Below are 25,803 nucleotides of genomic sequence, written 5' to 3'. Positions count from 1 at the left end.
TTTATTTCTTTTTTGTTTCCTTTCTTCCTCCCTTCTTTATTTCTCTTATGTATTTTCTTTTCTTATTTTCTTCAACAGTAATAATAAAAGATACTAAATGTTTATCAGAATTTAAGCTTGAAATTGAATGCACAAAGTATGCAGCACTGTGCATTCATTTACAAGGGGTAGAGTTCATAGTGGGCACGTTGTTGGGTCTACAGTGTTTTTGACTCTGGCCTTTCAAACAGGGTCGTGGGTTCGAATCCCAGCCATGGCATGTTTTCCTTCAGCAAGAAATTTATCCACACTTTATTGCACTCAACCCAGGTGAGGTGAATGGGTACCCAGTAGGAAGAAATTCCTCGAATGCTTGAGTGCCCAATCAAGGTAGCCATGCTAAAGCAGGGGTGATAATTACATCATATCATGTTAAGCAGGGCCCGCTGGTAGAACTGTTTTCGGATCTGAAGTGGCTACCCTGGGGTAAAATTATGTTATTAGTATTTTTATAGGCCCAGTTCAGGCTTGCATGTATGTGGCAGAAGTTGGAATGCTCCATACCCTATTTCTATTTTCTAGTACACCTGAAGTACCAATTCTCAAAGAAAAGTCTTTTCTCTTCTATGTTATAGTATATAAGTTCCTGTTATCTTGTGCTATTCGGGTAAAGAGTCAGTTTACCACACGAGCCCTCCTGCACACACACAGGCATATATATATGCCTATATATACACGCAGACATGTATCTCACCAACAAATTAATGCGAGCGCGAAGCGCGAGCTGATTTTTTTTAGTATACTGACAGGAAAAGCGTGCCTGTTTAGGTCTGTTTGTAGTAACTCATGAGGAGGATACATATATCACTACACATGATGGTACGAGTGCCGAGAGTGTCAAGCTGACATTTCTTTATATTGTGACCTGAAAGCTTGATATTCTAAGCATTATTGGTACCAATGATTAAGATTGGTACGGTACCTAACAGAAGAATAGATGCGAGCGCAAAGCGCGAGCTGAAAATTTTGATCTGAAAAAAATTAGTTTAATGGACGTTCTTGATAAAGAACAAGATCCAACCAAAGATTATAGCAAATCGAAGCAGGATTTTTTTAGGCTTAGAACTGAAAACGGGACATTTATATTCACCTATTTAATCATGAAAAGTATGGGTTTTTGCTACAGAAATGATGCGAGCGCGAAGCGCGAGCTGAAAATTTTAAATTCCAATCTGAAAAGCGGACATTTTGAGCACGATTTTAAATAAATAACGAGATGTGTATATCAGTCTAGCTTGCTGACCATTACAATCTTTTTTTTTTTTGCATATCCGGAATTAATATTGGGGGGGCAAATTTATATGTTTGCCCCCCCCAATATTTTCATTGGTGGGGCTCGCATTAATTTGTTGGTTTTGTACGATCGAGCGCCTTTGGAACATAAATGATTTTGCCCCCCCAATCTGAAAAATGGATCGACGCCCCTGTGGAGCAGGCAAGCACAGATTAATAGGCCGCTGATACTTGATTTTTCAGAATAGTATTGTGGTTTGGTTGTATTGACTCTACATAAGTCTATATATGGAATAAGGCCTATACACATGAAAATCCCGGGAATCGCTATTTTTACTCCTTGGAAACCTTGAAAACTTATTATGAAAATCATGATTTCCATTATCTTGCAGTTGTGTTTTTCGAATCACCACTGCAACTGCAGTTTGTAAGTGGGGGAAGCCCCTTGCTATTTTAAAGGGAAAAGTTTGTTGAACCACAACACCCGCCACAACATCAGACACACAGTTACCAGCAGTACGTTACATGCATGGCACACACTTTCAAAAATTACGGTACACACACAGGCTAGCTTACGAGGTCTTGCTAGCTAACTGCGCTGCATTTGTCTCTGCAATAACAATATGCTCGGATTGTCGATCGGAACATTACAACGTCCCGAAACAGCATGAACAGAGTGCGAAGATGACAAGAGAAAGACATACCCCGAGACATACTCTAGTTCTTGGACTGGCATCTTGATTCTCAACGATATTTTAGGTAAAATACTGAGGATAATACATTTGTAAATGATGACGTGATAGCTCTAAAATAAATTATCGGTCGGTAGCTCGACTCAAGCCAGGCAGAACCGCAGTCCGAGTACCGGTAGAGGCGAGGATGAGAGACAGCTCCAGGCGAATCAGGGTACTAATGGATAATTCGTTTTTCATACCCGTTCAGCGTACAGCGAAAACGGAAAATCAGTACGTGGTTCGGTCTTTGAAAACAAAAAACGAAATCACAGCGTGAAAACCCGTGCTGTGATTTCGTTTTTGTTGATCAAAAACAGAATAGGAAATCAGAAATGTTTTGGGCTCTCTCTGATTTCTCATTTTATATTTGTGTTTTTATGTATCAAAAACAAAACCAGAACACGCTCTCCGCTCCGTGATTCCGTTTGTAAAAACGAAAGCAGCGAAGACGAGATCAGAGACTCCCTTTTCCAGTCCCTGCAACGTGATTTCGTTTTTCGTACAACCTACAGGCATATTAAAGAGCGCCCTCCAGGAGGTGAGGCAAGTTTCAATGGAGATTTTAATAAACTGTACCACACATATTATGTTGAAGCCAGTTTAAAAGGAGGTGAGGCAAGTTTCAATGGAGGTTTTTATAACTGTACTCTAAATTATGTTGAAGCCAATTTAAATGGAGGTGAGGCATGCAGGTTTCAATGAAGCTCAGTTATTTAAAAAGAATCAACTGTACCACACATTATGGTGAAGCCAGTTTAAAAGGAGGTGAGGCAAGTTTCAATGGAGGTTTTTTTCAAAATAATAAACTATGTAGGCCAACTACACATTATAGTGAAGCCAGCTAGTTTAAAAGATGGTGAGCTAGGCAAGTTTCAATGGAGGTTTTTATAACTGTACTCTAAATTATGGTAAAGCCAATTTAAATGGAGGTGAGGCAGGTTTCAATGGAGGTTTTTTTCGAATAAACTGTACTACACATTATGGTGAAGTGGCACCAGTTTAAATGGAGGCGAGGCAAGTTTCAATGGAGGTTTTTATAACATACTCTAAATTATGGTGAAGCCAATTTGAATGGAGGTGAGGCAAGTTTCAATGGAGGTTTTTTCGAATAAACTACTACACATTATGGTGAAGCAGCACCAGTTTAAATGGAGGCGAGGCAAGTTTCAATGGAGGTTTTTATAACATACTCTAAATTATGGTGAAGCCAATTTGAATGGAGGTGAGGCAAGTTTCAATGGAGGTTTTTTAAAAAGAATAAACTGCATGTACCACACATGGTGAAGCCAGTTTGAAAGGAGGTGAGGCAAGTTTCAATGGAGGTTTTTTAAAAAGAATAAACTGTACCACACATTATGGTGAAGCCAGTTTGAAAGGAGGTGAGGCAAGTTTCAATGGAGGTTTTTTAAAAAGAATAAACTGTACCACACATTATGGTGAAGCCAGTTTAAAAGGAGGTGAGGCAAGTTTCAATGGAGGTTTTTTAAAAAGAATAAACTGTACCACACATTATGGTGAAGCCAGTTTAAAAGGAGGTGAGGCAAGTTTCAATGGAGTTTTTTTAAAAAGAATAAACTGTATCACACATTATGATGAAGCCATAAAAGGAATTGAGGCAATTAGTTTCAATGGAGGTTTTTTCAAAAGAATAAACTGTACACATTATGGTGAAGCCAGTTTAAATGCAGCTAAGGCAAGTTTCAATGGATTGAGGTTTTTTAAATAGAATAAACTGCACATTATTGTGAAGCCAGTTTGAAAGGAGGTGAGGCAAGTTTCAATGGAGGTTTTTTAAAAAGAATAAACTGTACCACACATATTATGTTGAAGCCAGTTTAAAAGGAGGTGAGGCAAGTTTTAATGGAGGTTTTTATTACTGTACTCTAAATTATGGTGAAGCCAGTTTGAAAGGAGGTGAGGCAAGTTTCAATGGAGGTTTTTTAAAAAGAATAAACTGCATGTACCACAAATTATGGTGAAGCCAATTTAAATGAAGGTGAGGCAGGTTTCAATGGAGGTTTTTATAATTGTACTCTAAATTATGGTGAAGCCGATTTAAATGGAGGTGAGGCAGGTTTCAATGGAGTTTTTTTTAAAAGAATAAACTGTATCACACATTATGATGAAGCCATAAAAGGAATTGAGGCAATTAGTTTCAATGGAGGTTTTTTCAAAAGAATAAACTGTACACATTATGGTGAAGCCAGTTTAAATGCAGCTAAGGCAAGTTTCAATGGAGGTTTTTTAAAAAGAATAAACTGTACCACACATTATGGTGAAGCCAGTTTAAAAGGAGGTGAGGCAAGTTTCAATGGAGGTTTTTTAAAAAGAATAAACTGTACCACACATATTATGTTGAAGCCAGTTTAAAAAAAAGGAGGTGAGGCAAGTTTTAATGGAGGTTTTTATAACTACTCTAAATTATGGTGAAGCCAGTTTGAAAGGAGGTGAGGCAAGTTTCAATGGAGGTTTTTTAAAAAGAATAAACTGTACCACACATATTATGTTGAAGCCAGTTTAAAAGGAGGTGAGGCAAGTTTTAATGGAGGTTTTTATTACTGTACTCTAAATTATGGTGAAGCCAGTTTGAAAGGAGGTGAGGCAAGTTTCAATGGAGGTTTTTTAAAAAGAATAAACTGTACCACACATTATGGTGAAGCCAGTTTAAAAGGAGGTGAGGCAAGTTTCAATGGAGATGTTTAAAAAGAAAGAACTGTACCGGTATTATAGTGAAACCAATGCTGTACGCTGAACGGGTATGAAAAACGAATTATCCATTAGTACCCTGATTCAGGCGCTAGGCAGGCCAGTGTACGGTACCGCTGCCGAGAGCTGGCGTAGTCGTAGATTGATCTGGGTATGGAACGTCTCGCTCTCACCTCGGCTGGCTACTGTATGTAGTACACGTGCATCTAACTGTACAGGCTAGCTCAGCTGACAGTGACACGTCCCATCTCATCTGCTTTCATGCATTAGGTCTAACTTTGTCTACATGTAGATGATAGATCTACGTCTCACATGTAAACATTTAAAGCCAAGCTCAGGCGGCCTTTGAGTTTGAGTTTGACTTGGTCTCCCAGGGGGGGGGGGTGGGGGCACTCAGTATATAATGCATAGTGCCATAGTGGGTATGTGCCGCGGAGGGGACCCCCATTTTCTCACTCAAATTTCCGTTCCAAGGCATAGCATTTTTGCCTTGTTGAGAAAAAGAACAATGAAAGCCGCTCCAAGGCATAGCATTTTCTTCTTATCGAGAAAAGAGAAGAGAGAAATCCGCTCCAGAGCATCGCACATTTTTCGTTACGCCGCTCCGATCGCATTGAATGAGCTGCAATTTTGGTGAAAAGCGGCCGCAGAGCTCCCCCGGCAGAGGCCGCGCTAGCTGCATCATGCACGCATGACCGTTCCGTAGGGATGCATATGTGCTCACACGCTGGCGATCCGTTCCAAGGACCCCCGTTTTCACAAACATTTGTCGTTCCGATGCCCGTTCCGAGGACCCTCCTTTTTACAATAAGCCCGCTCCAAGGCCCCCGTTTTTTGTCTCGCCCGCGGCACACCCCACCACTTTTTTGGTCGAGTGCCCCCCCGGGCTTGGTCTTGCCTCTTGGACTTGGACTGGTGAACCAACCCGACTGACTGAGACCACCTCGAGTGGTAGCTAGTCTCAGGCAGGCCAGGTCTGATTTGTAGATGTAAACTCAAACCTGTCACGGTCCATTTTATCAGCTGTCGCAAAGTATGTCATAGCGCACAATTTTCCAGATGAAGGAGGGAGGAAGTTAAAGAAGGAGGAGGAGAAGAAGAATAAGAGAAATAAGGCAAGGAGAAGGACTGAAAGAAGAAAAAGGGGGATGAAGAAAGAAGAAGAGGAAAAAGAAGAGAAATGAGAATCTGGTGTAAAAAGAGAAAGAAGGTGAAGAAAAAGAAGAAAAGTATAAGAAGTAGCTCAAGGAAATGAAAAAGGAGAAGAAGAGGGAACAGAGACAAAGAAGAAGGAAAATAAGAGGAAAGAGAAGTATAGGGAGTGGAATACAAAGTATCGCAAGATATTGCATTGAAGGCATAAAATTCACTTTTAAACAATCACCAACCTATATCCAAAAAGCTAGATGAGTGATCGTACAGTGATTGTATAATTATCTTTTATAGGAAACTACTGGTACATATTTGATTTGAGAGAAGACAAAAATAAACTGATAAAATCATGTTACAAAAGAGGCCAGGCAACCAGTAACTCACTTAATAGTATGCCATTGATCAAGATTGGAAATTGTGGTTTGGCACATTCATTGATTATTATTTGGGCTACTGTCAAATACCAATGATTGTGAACACTTAAATGTACATGTAGTTACTCTCTAGTGATGTGTTCAAAGGGAATATATTGTGTGAACAGATCTATCTTAAGATCAGGGGGTGTTTCACATAGATTTAAGTATGACTTCGGTGGCACTTACATGTAAATGTCGACGTGTACATGATATGCAACGCGCAATCTTATTGATCAATACGCAGTCATGCCTTTTAAACCGTGCGCAACTAGACATTTACCGGTAAGTGCGACTCTAAGTCATACTTTAAATCTTAGTGAAACACTCCCAGGAATGCTTAATATGTCGGTGAATTTGAGTAGCACCTTGTCATCCTTGATGGTTCATCTCAATGGGCTTATACTGCTCATGCACATTGTCAAACTGAATATTTTTCTTGAAATTACAAATATATTGTTCTATACAGGGTGTTTCTAAAAAGGTAACCTACAGTACAAATGTCAGCTACAATATTGTTATTTCTATTCTACAATACTTAGTAGCTCATCAAGTTTGACAATGACAATGTCCACACAGATTCACAGACACAGATTCAACGTATCTCTCAATCAGTTTGCTATCAGTTACGCAACCTAGGCTTCATCCGTAAATACCTCACCCGCAATGCCACAGAAAAAATCACCCATGCTCTAATATCATCTCGACTAGATTTCGGAAATGCCCTATCGTTTGGTTTACCTCAAAACGCTCTTGCAAAACTTAAAAAATTACAGAATGCTGCTGCGCGTATAGTGACCCTCACCAATAAGCACAGCCACATCACACCCCGTTCTGAAATCGCTACACTGGCTACCTGTCGAACAACGCGTTATTTTTAAGATTCTTTTATTACTCTTTCACTGTACACGTGGATCCGTTCCTCTCTATAACATCTCCTTGATACACCAATATGCCCCTTCCAGATCTCTTCGTTCTCAAGACTCTGGTTTGATGGTTATCCCTAAAATCAAAACAAAGTGGGGGGAACGTACATTTGCCCATGCTGGGCCATCCGCATGGAATTCTCTTCCTCGAACCATTAAAGACAGTAGCTCTGTTGAAATGTTTAAATCTAATCTTAAAACCTATGGCCCGTATTCTGAAGTCGGGTTTAACTTAAACTCAGGTTTAAAGTTGTGGTTTAAGTATGGACAGCCAATTGTTACATAATCACTAACAGTAGAGACATCATACTTCAGCTCATTCGGCTCTCAAATCATTTATAATTGTGTGGGAAGTATAAATAAATGATTGCCTTCACCATCGATGAATCAGGAAAGAGCACAGTAAACATAAGAAACATACAACTTAATAAAAATGTTGATACTTTCGGCTTTCCATACTTAAACCACAACTTTAAACCTGAGTTTAAGTTAAACCCGACTTCAGAATACGGGCCTATATGTTTGATTTGGCCTACAATTGATATTTATCCCTTCTATTTGTCTTCAGCACTTTTAATCTAAATACTTTTCCTTCTTTTTCACCTCTACTTTGCACTAGTGCGCCTAGAGCATTTGATATTCTTATGGATTTGGCGCCATACAAATCATATATATATTATTATTATTAACTTTGATTTGACACCTTGTCTGCATAAAAACTGTCACAGATTACAGTGTTATGGTCCTTCAAAAGTGAAGGGTACAAAACTTGAAACAGTCGACATATATGATAAAAACTTAAAATTCATTCTAATTTGCTTGATTGTTTATTGTCATATTTATGACATAGAAGGGATTTTACTAAAGTCTACATTGTTTATGAGTTTATTCTCGTGTATTTTTATATCTTTGCTATCCATATGGTTTTGTTGAGCTTACATACTTATGTGTTTCTTTGTCTTCTTCCTTCATGTGTACAGGACAAATCGTGACTTGAAAAGATTCAAATTCTCCTGTCAAAGAAATGAAAGAAGGCTGACTTATAAGACATGAACCTTGCATGAGTGCCCTAAAGCTCGACTGGGAGATATTAAAATTTAGACCTGGTATCAGTCGGATCAACCTGAAGGCTAAACAAATGCTGTAAGCAGTCCTCTGAATTTGCTGGCTCTTAGTGTTTGACATTACACTGTAATTCTTCGCTTGGAAGGCTCGGAATAGGACAGACATAAACGGAAAAGTGAGGAGAAACGAGGCTGATCAGGATGACCAGTGTTGGGTCATCATCAGTGGTCTGGGAAGCTCTGGGATGTCTGGCAGGCATTGACTGGATCGCTCTCTTCTTTTGGTGTCTTATCACTTTCTCCCTCTGCCTCGTATCCATTCTTCTGATCAGTTTATTCCTGCCTGTCACAATAAAGGTAGGTCTTGGTACTTTTTTTTAGTCATCTTTTCAGATACTGAAGATACAATTACTATGTAGAGAACTATTAGAGTTGATAAAACTTGAGGTCTTTTTCATTTGGCATAAAAAATACATTTAGGATGCCATTGTAATTACTGGCATGTACATGTATGTGCAATTTTTTATTCACACATTTCTGGGGGCCGTTTTTCTAATATTGCTGTTCAGTAATCCTTTCTTACATAGGCGCTTAACCATTGCCAATGAATATACCATTTTCCACAAGAAAGGATCACCAGTCGTTCTCAAAGTCGCTCTTACGAACAGCTTTATGAAGCAACCACCAGATAGGATATCACAATTCTATGATATTATTGTGCTAGGTTATTAGATGTATGTAGGCCTACTAGTTACTGCTAACTCATTGGTTTTGGGTTGATTTTCTATTACTAGAACTTTTTTTCCATGAAGGAGAAACATTAACCAGACATGCCTTTTGCCCATTGCTATGTTTATGGAGCAAGTTTATTCCTTCTGAAAACTTATTTTCACTATTGGAAGTTTCACAAATTATATTTCACTCCTATAACTCATGTGTACATAAATATACATGTACATGTATTAAAGTGAATGAGACAAGGCTAAAGACTAGACAGAGAACAGTAGATGTAGCTTTTCAAGAAATTATCATGTCTAAACTTTTTTTCTAAATGTTCATTTAAAGGCACATTATCAGCAGTTTTCGAGTGGAATGGGACACCATTCATATTTCAATCGCATATTTATAACCAGTTGAAGTTTTGTAATGTCACTGGAAGTTGCCTTATCAAATGGCATCATTCATTGTCTCACTTTTCCTGGCCTGACAGGACATTTGTCCGAAGCTAAGCAGGCTTGGCTGGATAATTTCTTGCTGGTACATCAAATTTGCTCCCCCCCCAAAGAAGTCTAGATCAAGATGCTTCAAAGGCTTTTCACAAAGTTTGGGATCAGCAAAATATTAATTGACTTCCCATGATGGTCATATTAAAAAGGAGCTGTACATCAGTATACTGATGGATAAATTAGGTCTAAATTTCTTCTGTTGTCTAAATATTTATGTATGATGAAATCTTCAAGGTCCAGTAGAATTAATCAAAATTTTACCAACTATCAGTTCCCAGTCTGCTCGGTGCTCTCTTGATTCTTTATTTTTTGGTGGGGAGATTCCTACATTGCACACAGACCACTCACATATATTTGCTGTAATGGAAATCTTTTTGGTTCTCCATACAATTGGCTTTTTTAAAACACCCAAACAGTACAAGACTCAGTGTTTATATTTTGCATACATGTATTTCAGCCATTTCTGAACTAATTTTTCTCAAACAAATGGTACCCATGGTTGTAATTTCCGATCTTCATGTAACATCTGTTGTCACTTTCATTGTAGATGACAAGTACAGTGTACATGTAGTTAAAAATATCCACAGTGCCACCTTTTTCTCTACTCAACATTATTTTTTGACAAGTCAAGACTAAAGAGCCTATTTCAGATTGTGGACAAAGCTCAACAACTTTTTGTTTTATTGCACATGGACATGGTGAAATACATATTATTGATAAAGGAGCAGTATAGACCATCCTCGATTCTTAACATTATTCAAAGGTGTATATCATGGCTAGCCTGTGATATCTAGCCATGATAGTCTGATGTCATGATATGGTGAAATCTAAGCCTTAGGGATTATCATGTTTAATATTAAAATAATAAGAAACATTGTCAGCAACATTTTACCTGTACTGGTTTGGTCATCATTACCCAACTTAAATATCTATTGATATTGATTATACAAGTATTGTCTATTTTATATGTGTATAATGTAGAGGTTAAAGTTGTTTCCCTTTTTTACACAAAATTTTCAAAGAGCTCAACGGAAGTATCAATAGGTGGTTTCAGACCGCCTCAAAGTTTGTCAGTTCCAGTTATTTTCTGATCAGGAAATTTACCCCCATCACAAAATACGAGGTAATTTGGCAGTGTAAAAGCAAATTACTCGTAATCTCCCTGAAAAAACATAGCAACCCGCTAAATAGTAGGTAGGCTACTTGTCAAAATTACAAGAACTATTCGCTAGGATTTTTTAAGGTCACAGGTATTTTTGCAGTGTGAAAGCAAATAAGAAGAACTTTTAGCTCAGTGCGTAGTTGGGCGTGGGTGCTGTGGGTGGCTTCTGAGCTAGCAATTTTGAATCTTGTACCTTGATGCTCTTAACTATTCAGACCATACTAGTACTGCAAACACTCGTAACTTGAGGAACTTATCCCGAAGGTGTGTTTTTGGGCGATGTGAATGTGGGAATAATTTACTGTGTTTTTAGCCTGAAAAAGTTCTTGTAATTTAATTGAGATTCTTGTAATCGAGGCGGTTTGAAGTCATCTAATTGCATGTACTCAAGTGCTCATAATAATCCACTTTCATTCATCCACTTCATGGTGTTTACAGAGAAGTGAAAGTTGATCAATCACAGCACTGGATTCTCACAATATCCTGGTATCGTGTAGCTCAAAACTTGGATCCATTGTCAGCAGTGTAATTGATCTGAAAATGAAATCCACTATATATTGTGTTGTAGTTATCAGCCTTGTCCTTGAATGTAAATCTGATATTTTACTCACAGGTTCCAGCAAATTTCAGTGTATATACAATTGTATACATGTACTGTATATTGTTACATGCATATTAAAGGTCAAGTTCACCTCAGAAAAATGTTGATTTGAATCAATAGAGAAAAATCAGACAAGCACAATACTGAAAATTTCATCAAAATCGTATGTAAAATAAGAAAGTTATGACATTTCAAAGTTTTGCTTATTTTCAACAAAATAGTTATATGAACGAGCCAGTTACTTCCAAATATGAGAGTCGATGATGTCACTCACTCACTATTTCTTTTGTTTTTTATTGTTTGAATTATACAATATTTCAATTTTTACGAATTTGACGATTAGGACCTTGCCTGAAACACAAGATGTTAAAATAATTTAATTCCACGTGTTCAGGGAGGAATGAAACTTCATTTCACATGACAATGACGAGAAAATAAAAATATTTCATATTTCATATAATAAAATACAAAAGAAATAGTGAGTGAGTGATGTCATCAGTTTCCTCATTTGGATGTAACTGGCTCGTTCATATATTATTTTGTTGAAAATAAGCGAAACTTTGAAATGCCATAACTTTCTTATTTTACATCCGATTTTGATGAAATTTTCAGTGTTATGCTTGTTGAATTTTTCTCTTTTTTTTCAAATCAAGTTTTTGTTGGGGTGGACTTGTCCTTTAAGTAAGGGCAATGAATGTACATGTATGTCCCTCACCTTAATACCAATGTTTTGGAAATCAACCCCTAACTTTTGTCACTTACATGTACATGTAGCTGATACAGGAAGAGTAAAGTTAACTCCAAAAAAAAAATCATACAGCATGCAAGTTGATTTTCAATCATCAGAACAAACATTTAGGACTTGCAATTGTTTTTGTGAGTTGTAATTAATTACAACTTTTTCTGCAAGTTCCCATGCTGTCTGCAGGCACAGACCCTTGGTTTTCACAATTCACATAGTGCATTTATAATGCAGAGTCTGAAGTAGTGAGACTATATAGATTCACTCTGTACTGCGGCTGGCTCTTTGACACATACAGAGAAGTTTAGTCTTCACTCTAGACTGGTGTAATTTGATGAAATGTCAATGAGTCTGTGCTTGCAGACTAGTTCCACTGATCCTACACAGCTTTTAATATTTATATACAATCTCTTCTATTTCTAGGAATCTCTTTTAATAGTATCATAGAAGAATTTCCGAAGTACCAGGGTAGCCATAGTTATGAAAAGCCCCCTCCCCAACTTATGACCTGTATTATTACCCTTTGCAATGCTGAAGGCAGGTCTCATTTTTAAAAGCCTTTGGTATGACTCAGTCGGGAATCAAGACTTAATTTATAATGATAATGCTAATAGGACTTGGTACAGCATGTACATCAAATTTTGCTTCCTGTTTGTATCATTCTAGATGAGAAAATGAACTTCACTTGATGCACTGTCTTAAAGGGATGGTCCGGGCTGAAAATATTTAGAGCTTAATGAATAGAGTAGAATTCACTGAGCAAAATGCCGAAAATTCTATCAAAATTGGATAACAAATAACTTTATTGAATTTAAAATTCAGCAATATTTTGTGAAAACAGTCGTCATGAATATTCATTAGGTGGGCTGATGATGTCACATCCCCACTTCTTTCGTTCTTTTGTATTTTATTATATGAAATTAGGTCTATTTAAATTTTTTCCTCCAAGAACTAGAAAAATTTGATTGACAACTGATTTAGTGCACTACATGTAGATATTTATTGCTGCAACTTATTTCATTATAAGGGAGGCATATTATTCACACAAGTATGAAATAATGAAGAAAATATAATTTCATGCACTAACATAAGAAAACGGAAAGTGGGGATGTGACATCATCAGTCCACATAATGAGTAATAATGACGACTGTTTTCACAAAATATTGCTAAGCTTTAAAATTCAATAACTTTGTTATTCCGATTTTGATGAAATTTTCGGCATTTTGCTTAGTGACTTAATATATACTCTATTAAGCCATTAATATTTTCAGCTTGGACCATTCCTTTAATCTAAAGGTCTTACATGTAATTGCCTTGCGAGTGTGTGATAGTGAATTGAAATTTGTTTCACTATTATTGGTTCAGTAGGAACCAGTTCAGGAAAGTAATTGTGAATGGGGATGGGGTCTTATACCTTCATACTGACCTCTTCCCCCAGTAACCTTTTCCGGCATGCACTCCTTTCTTCCCCAGCATGTGCACAACGAACGAAAAGAAAATTGTAAACATTACTTATCGATCACAAAAGGTGTAAAAAAAGTTTGAATTACAATGTATTTTAGAAAGACATACTCAAAACAAAAAAACAAATTAGTATTTTAATACTTTCAGAGTTTCAGTACATATGCTTTCATAGTAAATATCATTAGTAAAAAAACTATAATTGAAGGTATTTACATGTAACTCTTATGGATTGATCCGCCATCCGCTTTATTCAGCGCGCTAAATCTCGGTTCATGGGATTTCGGGGATATGAAATATGACCTTCATCAAAGTGCAAAGTGGGGAGAAGTTCTCTGGTGAGCTTTCATACTGGCATTTTCATCAGCGAATTTGGCTGGGGAAGTTATCCACCTCTCGAGGTGAAAAACTTCGCCGGGGAAGTTCTCCTGTGCACCTTCCATTTTCATACTGGACACTTTCCCCTTCACTGGCGAGCTTTTCCTGGCGAAGTTTACCGGGGAAAAGTACAGTATGAAAGGGGTATTAAAAACATAAGGAGATTTTCAACTGGCTGCATTGAAAGTAAGCCTCAAGGTCATGGTACATGTAGTCTTCCATGTAAGCATGCTTCATTAAGCATCTACACCAGCAGCAGAATTTATGATGCACGCGATGACTAGACAGCTACTCATCATGTTTGCACTTTTCAGGAAAGATCCATGTGTGGTATTCTAAGTATTGATATTTATTTTATAAAGGTATTAGCATTGTAAGTCCATGATCATTTAGGCATACATGTACAACAAATTAGCGTGGCTCTCCAGAGAAAAATGATATTGCAAAGTAAGTCTGACCCAGTTTAGAGTGAAAGAAAGGCTGAGTTGAGCAAAAGGCCAAATGTCCAAATTTGTCGCGCGCCTTTGGCCCAGCTCTGGAGTTTGTCGCAGTGCCACTATGACAGAATATTGAAATGTAAGGGGGAGGGAGCAGGGGGAAAGAATCGAAAGAAAATTTGAATTTAATTCCATGTTTATCAAAATTTTTCTGTGAAGTAGATAACTAAAAGATGAAATATTGTTATTTTATCAAATTTCAGATTTAGGCCTATGGTTCTAAACTTCTGTGCTTCATGTAATGAACAATTTTTACCATTCTTTTGTCAGGTCAGGATACATGTAGTATTATACTGTCTGTATATATTTAGGCTCTTTATTTGTAGTATTCTGTTGGGGATGATGTTCTTGAATCCATTCTCATTTCTTGACTTTGCAAATATGCATTTTGAGGATTTGAAAGGATAAGGAAAAAGTGGAAGTGAAAGTTGTTTACCAAACACTAAAGACCAAGCTCAAGCTGGGCAGGTGATTGTAACGCCCCAAGACTCTTTGCTATGGCATTCCTGTAGTGACAGTATACACCAAAAAGTTTGTTGACCTTGCAACTGGAAAAGTTTGTTGACCTGCTGGCAGAGGGTTTCTTCATGGTGAATTTGAGGACCAGTTCTTTGATAGGGGGCATATCTTTGACTTTTCATGAGGGGTGCTGTAGTGTATTATGTACAGTACATGTAATTTGAATAGCCTGAGTGCTTTCTCTTTTCTGTTCAAAATGGATTATCCCAAATGGACTTTAGAATTTCCCCCAAATATCCTGAAGTTATGTAAATGGACTCTGATTATTCTTTTTTCTTTCAATGAATTGTTGGGAAAGTTTCCAAACCTTTATTCCTTGCAATTTTACAATTCAAACTTTCTCTGGGAACTTCTTGCTTACAAGCCAAGAAAATACAGGCAAAGACATAAATGTACATGGCATTATTATATAAACTTTTAACTCTCTGCATGCCATCTTTTAAAGAATCCTTGAAATCTAAGAAGTTGTCAATTCTTGCTATATTGTCCACCAAAACCTGCTAAAATCAGGGAGCACCACTTGCCACTTGCCTTTTGTCTCTCAGCAAACTTGAAAAGGCATGCTTGAATTTACTATCAGAACTTTATGTTTGGGAGCTCTGTACCTACAGGAATTTCAGGTTTAAAAAGTGTGTTCATCCCAAATATTGGCACCATTTCAAGTTAATGCAGGAAAGTTTGCTGACCTCTTTGTACTGTGGGGGTGTGGTTTTTTATGGTGTTTTGATTGGTCAGAAGGTTTTACCTATTGTGTGTACACTGTAAGGGTGATATCCTAGTAAATAAGTCTTTTTTTCTAATGCTGAGAAGAAAAAAAATCAAAGGAGCACCTCTATTGTGACAGTCAGAAGGAAAATGTACAATATTGGTAGGGTGAAATATTCACCAGGTGAATACAGCCATTCTCAGAAAGAACCTGGGATGAAAACACTCTTTGTTTATTTAACAATAAAAGGAAGCCTTCTACTACTATTGATTTCTGTTATTTAGGTCCAGGGGCAGTGGTAAAGGTCAGTGGTTGGGATGTATAGGCCTTTGTAGTATGCTCCTCTATAGTGCTTTTCAATTCCAAACAAATATACAGAAACAAAGTACATTGACAAGAAATTATATTAATGTACCTTCAAAATCAAGACTGCTGATACATGTAGGCCAGCACTTTATGAAAAAAAAAAATCTTGATACCGGTACCATAGAATTTGATCGATTGATGAATGGCGAAACTTTCAATTTTTTTTAGAGATTGAAAGGTCATTAGGGTTCTGTGAAGTCTTCTGTTCTAAGGACCAATCTCTTTGTACAGTACATGTACATGAAACTATTACAGGTTGGATTAAAGTCCCCTTCAAGTTTGGAAGGGGGTGACTTGCATGGCTTTGATAAAGTTTGATGTACATGTACTGTATGCCTCACACAATATTTGAATCTCATCACTCTACATTTTCACTATTTTGAGGATACTTCTGTTTGTATTTTTTTTTTTGTTTGACACCAAATATGAAATGAAATTATTTTCAGACATATTGTACATGTATTTGATCTAAGGAACACTGCTTCAAACAGTTTTGCTAATGAATTATTCAAAGTGTCAGGAAAGGTGTCACTATCAGGGTTTATTAGGAAGGAAATTATCCTTTGATTTGACATGATTGCTTTCATGCAGATCACACAACTGGCGGTTGCTTCAACTTAGTTTCATACTGTACACCTTTACTTGGCTAAAAGTTGTGATATGTACGCCTAATTTAATAGTGTGTTCAAAGAAGTAAGCATTTTCTTGTGTAGCCAGAGTGTGTTTTTATACATTTTGGGAAATGTCCAAAAGGTATTAAACATGTATACAATTCGCAGCGTTATTGGGCATTCCCTGTTTTGTACTTTCATTTTGATCTTGGATCCAGAAGCCCCCCCCTTATAGATTTTTTAGTGATTGTCCCGAGGTGCTATAGGCTCATTTTTAAAAAGACAAAATAATATCTTGAATGCACAGGATCATATACATGTAGGCTCCTACACTAATTTGAAAGAATAGTGACAAACGAAAGGCATTGTGCACATTCACTTTGATGGGGTTTTTTTATTGGCCCTGTGTCACCTTTTTACATGAAATTCTACATTTTGTGATTTTATGTTCAGCATAGATATGCATCAGCATAGATGTACAACCACAAAAAAGAGAAGGGACACAACCATCCTTTCATAATTACATGTACATGCTGTACACTTCATACTTGTATACAGCCATATGCACTCCCAGAATGAATGATATGTTTTGGGGTTAAAAATCAGAATAAAGGGAATGTGTTTAAAGGTACATGTAGCTACCCCAAAAGGGTGATAAAAGACATTCAGAAACAGTGATCGAGCCAGTAAAGCCAGCCTGACACTTGCACGATTTTGTGTCACGCATTGGCACGACTCAAGTCGTGCCAGTGCGCAAACTAGTCGTGAACTGGCGTGAAGTGTGCGTCAACACGTCGTGACTGCGTGCCATGTCGGGACGAGAATTTTGAAATGTTCAAAATTTTGGTCACAACAAAATTTAGCGACCGGGTCGTGAACTATGTACAAACTGTTCATGAACTCGTCAGGACGATGCAGGAGGATGCGTGCCAGTGCGTGGCAGTGCACGCCATGCCACGACTGTCACAAATAGTTCAAAAACAGCTCAAGTCGTGCTCACGAATAGTTCAGTACGACACCGTCCGAATGGCACAAACTCGTCGTGCCAATGTGGTAAGTGCGTAAAGTATGCGCAAACTATGCGTGAAGTCGTGTCAGTTCGTGTCAATGTGGACACTGATGGGCACGCATTCGTGAACTTGTCGTGAACTATGTGTGAACAAGTCGTAAACAGTGTGGGAGCCTCCCAGTTTGTGCCCCAAAATGGCACGACTTGCCACAACAAAATCGTGGCCAAAAGTCGTGCAAGTGTCAGCCTGGCTTAACACAAAGCCTTACTTAATCAATCATAGAATATTTTTTTATTTTGATTGCATTGACCATTAATCATTGTATGATGATTGATGGTCGTTGAGCTTTATGTTTATTTTTGTGTGATGTAGAATCAGCTGATTATGTGTGTACACTACTTTACAGGGTTACCAATAAAGTTTGTGAAATTTACCAAGAAAGTAATTTGAAAATGTGTTTATGGGGGATTTTGAAAACATATGAGGGGCCTCCTTGGGTGTTTACTTTTCTTAACTGCATGTTATAAACAAGTTAAAATGGATATCAAGTGTTGAGAGTTAGAGGAAGTGAATCCCGAATCTAGTCTTGTCTCAACCCTGGTTAAAAGTATATCCTGTCAACAATCATCATGTGTTACACTAGGCGGTTTCAAACCGCCTCGATCACAAGAATCCCCGTTAAATTACGAGAACTTTTTAAGGCTAAAAAATACCCGTTAATTATTCCTGCATTCACACCGCCCCGAAACACATCCTTCGGAATAAGTTCCCGAAGTTACGAGCATGCGCAGTATGGTCTGATAAGCAGGCAAGGCGCGAGATTCAAAATCACTAGCCCAGCAGCCACCCATGCCGCTGCACCCAACGACACGCTGGGCTAAAAGTTCCCGTAATTTGCTTTCACATCGCCAAAATACCTGCGACCTTGGGAAAATCCCCACGAAAGTTCTCGTAATTTCGCCAAGTACCTACTATTTAGCGGGTATTTTCTTTCGGGGAAATCACGCGTAGTTTGCTTTCACATTACCAAAATACCTGGTATTTTCTGATCGGGGTAAATTTCCCGATCAGAGAATACCTGGAACTGGCGAACTTCGAGGCGGTCTGAAACCACCTATAGTTGAAGGCAGTGACTCCAATCACTCCATGTCATTGTAGTACTGTACATATTAGATTCCAGTCTGTAGAAGGGCACTTTAAATATTTTTCATATCCACAATCCATGATACAAGATTAATTTAATCATTCTTGAAATTGAAAGTACAACTTCTGTGTTCTGAATCATTTCCTGGTAAATTTGTAGCTCTATACATGTACCTCAATTACCCTAAAGACTCCAAGAAAATGTGAAATGGTTTCCAGCTGCCTACAGTGTACGGTACATATTTATGTATCTGATCTCTCCTGTAAGATAAGGACAGGTGCAAGTCCCATCACAGGCATACCTGTACAGTGTACATGTACACACAAAACACTTGTTACTCCCACGACCAGCCTACCACACATTGACTTTGATTGGGCTCATTTGGTATTTATGTGGTCCCTTTCAAATGGATTCCTGTCATATTTGGACTGTTGATGGCTTCATCATGCTCCTAGAGCTGACATTTTCATTAAAAGTCATTTACATGTATATCTAAAAAGAAAATAATTGTGAAGTCATCACTTTGATGTACTATATTTTCAATAAGGAAACATGAGGGATACAGCTCAAAAGTCTAGTCAGGGTAATGTAAATAACACCACTGTCATCCTTCCTTCTGTACGCCTACACCTGTTTCCTTCTTTAGATACTGAGGTTTAGGCCTACATGTATAGTGTACTGGAGCTGAAAGGACACCCAGTCTTTTTAGTGAAAAAGTACAAGACATTTTTTTGTCTGAAAGAAAGAAGGCCATGTCACATACATGTACTGCCATATATGATAGACAAGTGAATGGTTTTCAATCTTTAGCATTGATTTACACTTTGAAGAACCAAATTTCACAGAAACCACAATTTTTTCTGTGAACAAAAGTGAATCGCGAAAAAACAATGAAAATAAAAGCAAAATCTGATAACCAATGTGCATCAGTGCAAAATCTTCCAATCGTGCCTTTATTAGTTCAACAATCTTTCATGTACATGTACATACATGTAGTATATAATGGAACCAAAGGTTACAATTTTCAATTGTATTATCATAATTTTTTTTTACATGTTATCAAGAACACAAAATTTGCATTTTAGAAAACTGGAGACATTTCAACATTGGTGGACTTGACAGTCTCCCATCCATGGCTACAAAAAATTATAATATCCATTATTGCAGCCTTCAAACATGTGTACATGTACCTGGTATTGAAAAGATAGCAGTTATATTTCTACATGTAGATGACAATTCAGATTGGACTCTCAAACTTAAAGTGGGTAATTATTCCCCACTTTTCATTCTCTTGAATGAGTTACCATCTTGCCATTGAATCTACATGTAAAGGTGTGTTCAATGTTGGTTTTCAAATTTATATGGCAACTTGAAACGTGATTACAAAATGTGGATATAATGAGAAACAAATGATGGGTTCAATGTCCTCCATTCCCGGTCGTAAAAGTAAATGTCTGTCACGCGATCAGCTCAAATTTTACTTCCAAGAGCATTGCGAATGGGACATTGAACATTGAGTTTTGAAACTTCTTTAAATTTGCTCTTGCAGTGGAAGCCTACACAAACAGGTGCCAGAACTGACCTTTGTTGTGATAGGTCGAAATGCGCACTAAAACTGCGCTAACAAAAGCAGGAAATTTAAAGACAGACGATCAACATATAAACAGCTCTCAATCATGATTCATGTTGCTGTTTAAATTTGAAAATCAACATTGAACACACCCTTTAATAGTACTGTAAATATTTCCCACTTCAAATTTTGTGTGGGGGCTTTTTGACAAAGGACTTCAATGAAGATTTCATTGTAGTATGGAGATTTGATTAGAGACACAATTTCAGAGAATTTGGGCAGATTGCCACAAATTTTGTGGGTTAACAAACTTTTGTGCTACATGTAGCTAAATAAATGGAATTATGAAGGAAATGACAACTTAAGCTTTTCCTCTCATTCACTTCTCTTGGAGAATATTATCTTACATGTATTTCAATATGAAGATAAATATACAAATGTTTTTTTTTTCTAAATGGGAGTGAAAGTGAAAAATATCAGGTTTTGCAGTAAAACATGAGGAAACCCTTTTTTCATTTAGCAACAGACTTTCAGTCAATTGATTAAAAAAAAATGTTCCTGTTAATTCTTATTTTAAGTTGCTCTAGGCTGCAGCTGTGTTTAAAAGATTAAGTGACACATCCTTTAAAGAGCAAGGACACTTCAATCTCAACGATGCCATGGTTTCTTTCCCAAATTACAAACTGAGACCCAAACTTTCTCCATGCTTTTGTTTCTCTTTGCACTCTTAAAGTAGTTGTCAACCTCTTTTTATCATGATTTGGATTTAATATTCTCATTTTTCTTGTTATTTTGTTAGCATCCTCCCTTTTATTCTTATTTTTGTCTATAGGAGAATGAAGGACTACATGCAGATGATCTTGGGCAACCACCTCAGGGACTAGAAGTCTTCCAACAACTCTTCTCCCAAAAGGTATAATTTGGTTATCTTCATCATCATCATCATCACTACTACTACTATTATCATCAAAAGCTATTTGAATCTTTTATAGGGGCTTTGTTTTCATGTTATTCATATACAATTTTTCACTATACAGGAACAAAAGTATACATTTTTTGAAACATTTACAATATTGGGTGTTGAAAAAAAGTAATCCAATTTACCATCTCTGTACTTCACCATCTAGGTTCACTAAGTCTCTATTGTTCAGTTTGGTCTGGGCATTGTTACATTAAAAAGTTGATATTGGTAATGTCGTAATCGTATTTAAACTTGATTTTGATTGGTTGTTGAATGTTGAGCAGTGTAACCATACAAAGTAGGATGGCAAAGCTACCATAAAGTGACTTCTGTGCAAGAGGGCCTGTGATGTCACAGAATCCAAGCTGGTACTTTATCGTAAACTTGTCTTTGCAGATTCTCCCAATAGATTCCAGCACAGGTTGGCAGCTACTTGGTGTCCAACATGATCTCCGGTGTTGGGAGAAACAGGTTAGACTTGGTGGGAGCTACTACAGTCTTCATGGATCAAGTGCTATTGTTTCATCCAGTGCAATGGTAAGTATATGGGTGGAAAACTTGGTATATTTAGACCATCTTGAAGTTAAAGAGTTCCTGGGGAGCGTTTCATGAAAGGACTTGTCAGACGTTTTATCCGACAAGTCCTGTTTTATCCGACAGTTGCTATAGTAAAAGTGCTTCTCAACCAATCAGAATCCAGGAAAGTTGTCAGATCTGACAACTTGTCGGACAGAATATTGATGAAACGCCCCCCAGGTATTCTCTGATCAGGAATTTTTGCCTATGTGAAAGCAAAATTCCCTTCATATCCCCAAAAGAAAATATCTGCAAAACAGTAGGTTCTTGCTGAAATAGTTGGAACTTTTGCAAGGATTTTTCCAAGGTTGCAGCTGAAACAAGTAATTTCACAGGTACTCGAGGCGGTCTGAATACACCATATGACTTTATAATAAATTCACAAAGGTGTTGTTGAATCTGTGGTTTGAAACCATTATTTTTTTAACTTCATGCATTATTTAGCTTGATTGATTGCACTGAGAAAGCATCCAATAATAAATGCATACTTTTATCACAGCATGCTAATCAACGTTTGTTACTATGGCATTTGTGTGCCCACTTTTTTGACTTTATATATTCACTGATTAAGTTAGCTGGCTCACACACAAAATCTTATTGGCAAGTTTTATTGTAGAAGATCGTCTTGCAGCTGTTAAGGTGTCAGGGAATGAATTTAGTGCAGAAGAAATGCTTCCAGTGTTCTTGGCTTTAAATCTTCCCTTAAGACATACCTTTTTCCTCAATGATTGATTTCCCTTTTTATCTTGAATATTGTAGTAATTATTTATACATTGTACACGCTATGGTATTTTTTGTTTTTAGCGCCTCCAAATATCCATTATTATTATTATTATTAATGATGTTTTAAACTCCATGTAACATGCAGAAATCTGATCTTATGACATCATTGGTTCAGTGATTTGCATCAAGCCATTCTGTTATGGATTTTTCTATCCCAATCAAACTTTCAATATTTCATCTCGATTAATTCAACTATGATGTTTGATTAACTTTTGGGTGGATATGATTTTAAGATTATAAGTCAATAATGAAGATTGTTTCAGTTTGTTTCTGTAATCATATTCAGAGTGATACATGTATGTATTTGAGTAGTGTATGAACAAGCAGTGTGTAAATATCACTATCATAAAAATGAACAAGCTTCAAAAGACTGTCCCATAGACATTATGATTATTATTACTCAAACTAGCTGCCAGCGTTATTATCCCTGGTGACTCATCATTAAAGAAAAAATCACCTCGACTGCTATTTCTAATCCCTCTAGGCTTTGTGATTCACGCTTTTAAAAGAGAGTGATGAGTCCTTGTAAATGTATAACAGAATCACAGCACTCATGCAGATATAAAGAATTTTTTTTATTATCCTTTTCATATTTCATTGATTGTTGTTCATGTTTAGTAATGTTGTTGATTTATCAAGTTTAGTTTGTGAATTTACAGTGTATATTTTCTTAAATTATTTTAGTTATTTATTTATTTATATGGACTTTAAATTCACAGGCATAATTTTCTTGTATTCAAATTTTGTCTGTAGACTTACTGTTTATATAGACCATTCTGATCACTTTTCTTTGTCTGGTAAAGACATCTGTTCATATGGTCATAATAAATGCACTGTAAATTAAAACGTAAATGTTTAAATTCAATTATTGAAATAATTTGATCTGTAGATTTATTAGAACAGATATTATCATGTTCAAGTACATGTATGCTTGACAAGTTGGCAAGCAATATTCATTGTTTTGCCAAAACATGTTGCTATGACTTGGTTCAGTGACTTGTAAATGTAATGTACATGTACATCAATTAAATATGATACATTTATAGAGCAATGTAATTTGAGCTCAAAATGACACTAATATTATATTTGTTTGAACTTGTTTTGGTTCAGTAGTACCAGTAGATATTTTGTTGATATTTTTAACTACTTTGTGTATTGCTATGTACATTTATCTTGTCCAAAATACATATTTGTGTAGGAGTTTCAAGTCTGGTAACTTTATATGAGCATTTGTTTGAGCTACGTGTACAGTACATGTATCTGCTAAGTACCTGAAGGATGTATAGTGAGAATGACAAATATACCAATAAAATATGACTAAATTTTTTTTCTCTCTCTATTTTGATTTCAATATTCTATTGTGATTCTGTTATTCCTTTTGAAATTCTGTCCCTTGATAATACACCTGTAGATTAGAGATTTCATGTTTGAGAAGAAGAATGATGTAGACCCTAGCTAAGTGAAGCATTGATTTTGATGTTTCAGTCATGAATGTGAAAATCCTGAATTCACTTGAAATATTCATGTTGCTTTATACCTTCATGGACCTGCACGTACCCTTGGCTTAGGATGGGTTTTTTTTGTATTGATCACTTGGCAACGATTTGGTTACTAGAATGTTTAAATGTCGGCAGTTTCAGAATTTTTCATTGGGTGTGTGTCGAGCAATAGAATTATAGTTTAGCAACTTAAAGACAACTGCTTGTTGTGCTAAAAATTATCCCTAAAAATTCAACAATCGCCCAAAATGAAAAATGTATAGCCCCTAGAATGTTGAAATGTATGTACTACCCTGATGAACATGTTGCTAACTCTAGATAAGTTGTACAGTATACATGCACGTATGTGTACACTATAAATCCCCCTGCTTTCACCCATTTTCCTAATTTTTCTTCACATACAGTGAACAAGTGCCAGTCCAATCACTTGTTCCAAAATATTATTTTGATACACTGTATGTATTCTTTATGACATAACTTTTGGTTTGTTTCTAAGATACCGGGTAAACTATTTAAGATCAGAGATGTGTGTCCATTGTTGCCAAGGATCCTGAAGGTTACAAATAAAACATCTCTCGATGAAAATGTGCATTACCCATGAAGCTACATTGTCCTTCATTAATAATGTATGACAAAATATGTACAGTAATATCATTCATGCATACTACATGTACATAGAATCGATTTATGTGATTAAACTTAAAGGGGAATGAAACCTTTGGAACAAATAGGCTTGTGTAGAAACAGAAAAATCAAAGAATAAGAATAAAGAAAGTTTGAGAAAAATCGGACAAATAGTGAGAAAGTTATGAGCATTTGAATATTGCAATCACTAATGCTATGGAGATCCTCACATTGGCAATGTGACAAGGATGTGTGATGTCACTGATGAACAACTTTCCCTTTGGTGGACTGTAAAATACCCTCAAAATGTCTCTTTTTGCTTTTTCTTATGATGAAACAAACTCTTTATCCATGATGTATTTAAAAAAAATATGTATTACATGCCCTCATGTAGACAGAACACATGATTTATGGATAGATGTGATAAAAGAGGCAATTCTAGTGAAATATATACTAAAGTAATGGGGAGAGTTGTTCACAAGTGACATCACACATCTTTGTCGCATTGCCAATTTGCTATCTCCATAGCATTAGTGATCGCAATATTCAAATGCTCATAACTTTCTCATTATTTGTCCGATTTTTCTAAAACTTTCGTTGATCTGTTTCTTTGATTTTTCTGTTTTCACACAAGCTATCTTGTTCCAATGGTTTCATTCTCCTTTAAGTCAAGTTTTCAAGGACTTGAAATGTGTTCATTGTGGTAACCAGGAAACATCAAGTTTGTTTACAATCAATTTTTCATTTCTTTATCTTCAACCTCCCTGCCAGTACTATTTTTAAAATCCAAGTTTCGTCAGTGCAAGCATTTGTCTGATATCTTTTTTTTTATTCTGCTGTAGTAAGAAACTGAAGAAAGTGCATTAATTCTACCTTTTGAGTACATAGATTCAGTTTGTAGTGATTGCAGAGATGAAGTTGATAGATCTTTTGAATTTATTTATTTTTGATAAAATAAAGACCAAGTCCACCCCAGCAATAGGTAATTTTTGTCTTACCTGCATAGCAGAGTGAGACTATAGGCGCCGCTTTTCCGACGACGGCGGCGTCAACACCAAATCTTTAATAACCAAAGGTTAAGTTTTTGAAATGACAGCAT

The 25,803-nt window shown here is 36.6% G+C and overlaps 1 protein-coding gene across 2 annotated transcripts in view; it reads left to right on the top strand.

The window, feature by feature from the left end:
* The first annotated feature begins 1,762 nt into the window (after positions 1–1,762).
* The window catches only part of LOC121418814, a 40,594-nt gene continuing 16,553 nt past the window's right edge, over positions 1,763–25,803 (top strand). For both annotated transcript variants that reach the window (XR_005970515.1, XM_041612982.1), the window contains exons 1-4: positions 1,763–2,031; positions 8,184–8,624; positions 21,094–21,174; positions 21,619–21,759. Coding sequence is in view for 1 of the 2 variants with exons in the window: in XM_041612982.1 (XP_041468916.1) it covers positions 8,469–8,624; positions 21,094–21,174; positions 21,619–21,759 (378 nt within the window). In the remaining variant the exon portion in view is untranslated. The remainder of the gene's footprint in view (positions 2,032–8,183; positions 8,625–21,093; positions 21,175–21,618; positions 21,760–25,803) is intronic.

Source organism: Lytechinus variegatus, chromosome 7 (genome assembly GCF_018143015.1).
Source record: "Lytechinus variegatus isolate NC3 chromosome 7, Lvar_3.0, whole genome shotgun sequence".
Lineage (NCBI taxonomy): Eukaryota > Metazoa > Echinodermata > Echinoidea > Temnopleuroida > Toxopneustidae > Lytechinus > Lytechinus variegatus.
This window is presented reverse-complemented; position numbering and strand designations above follow the sequence as displayed.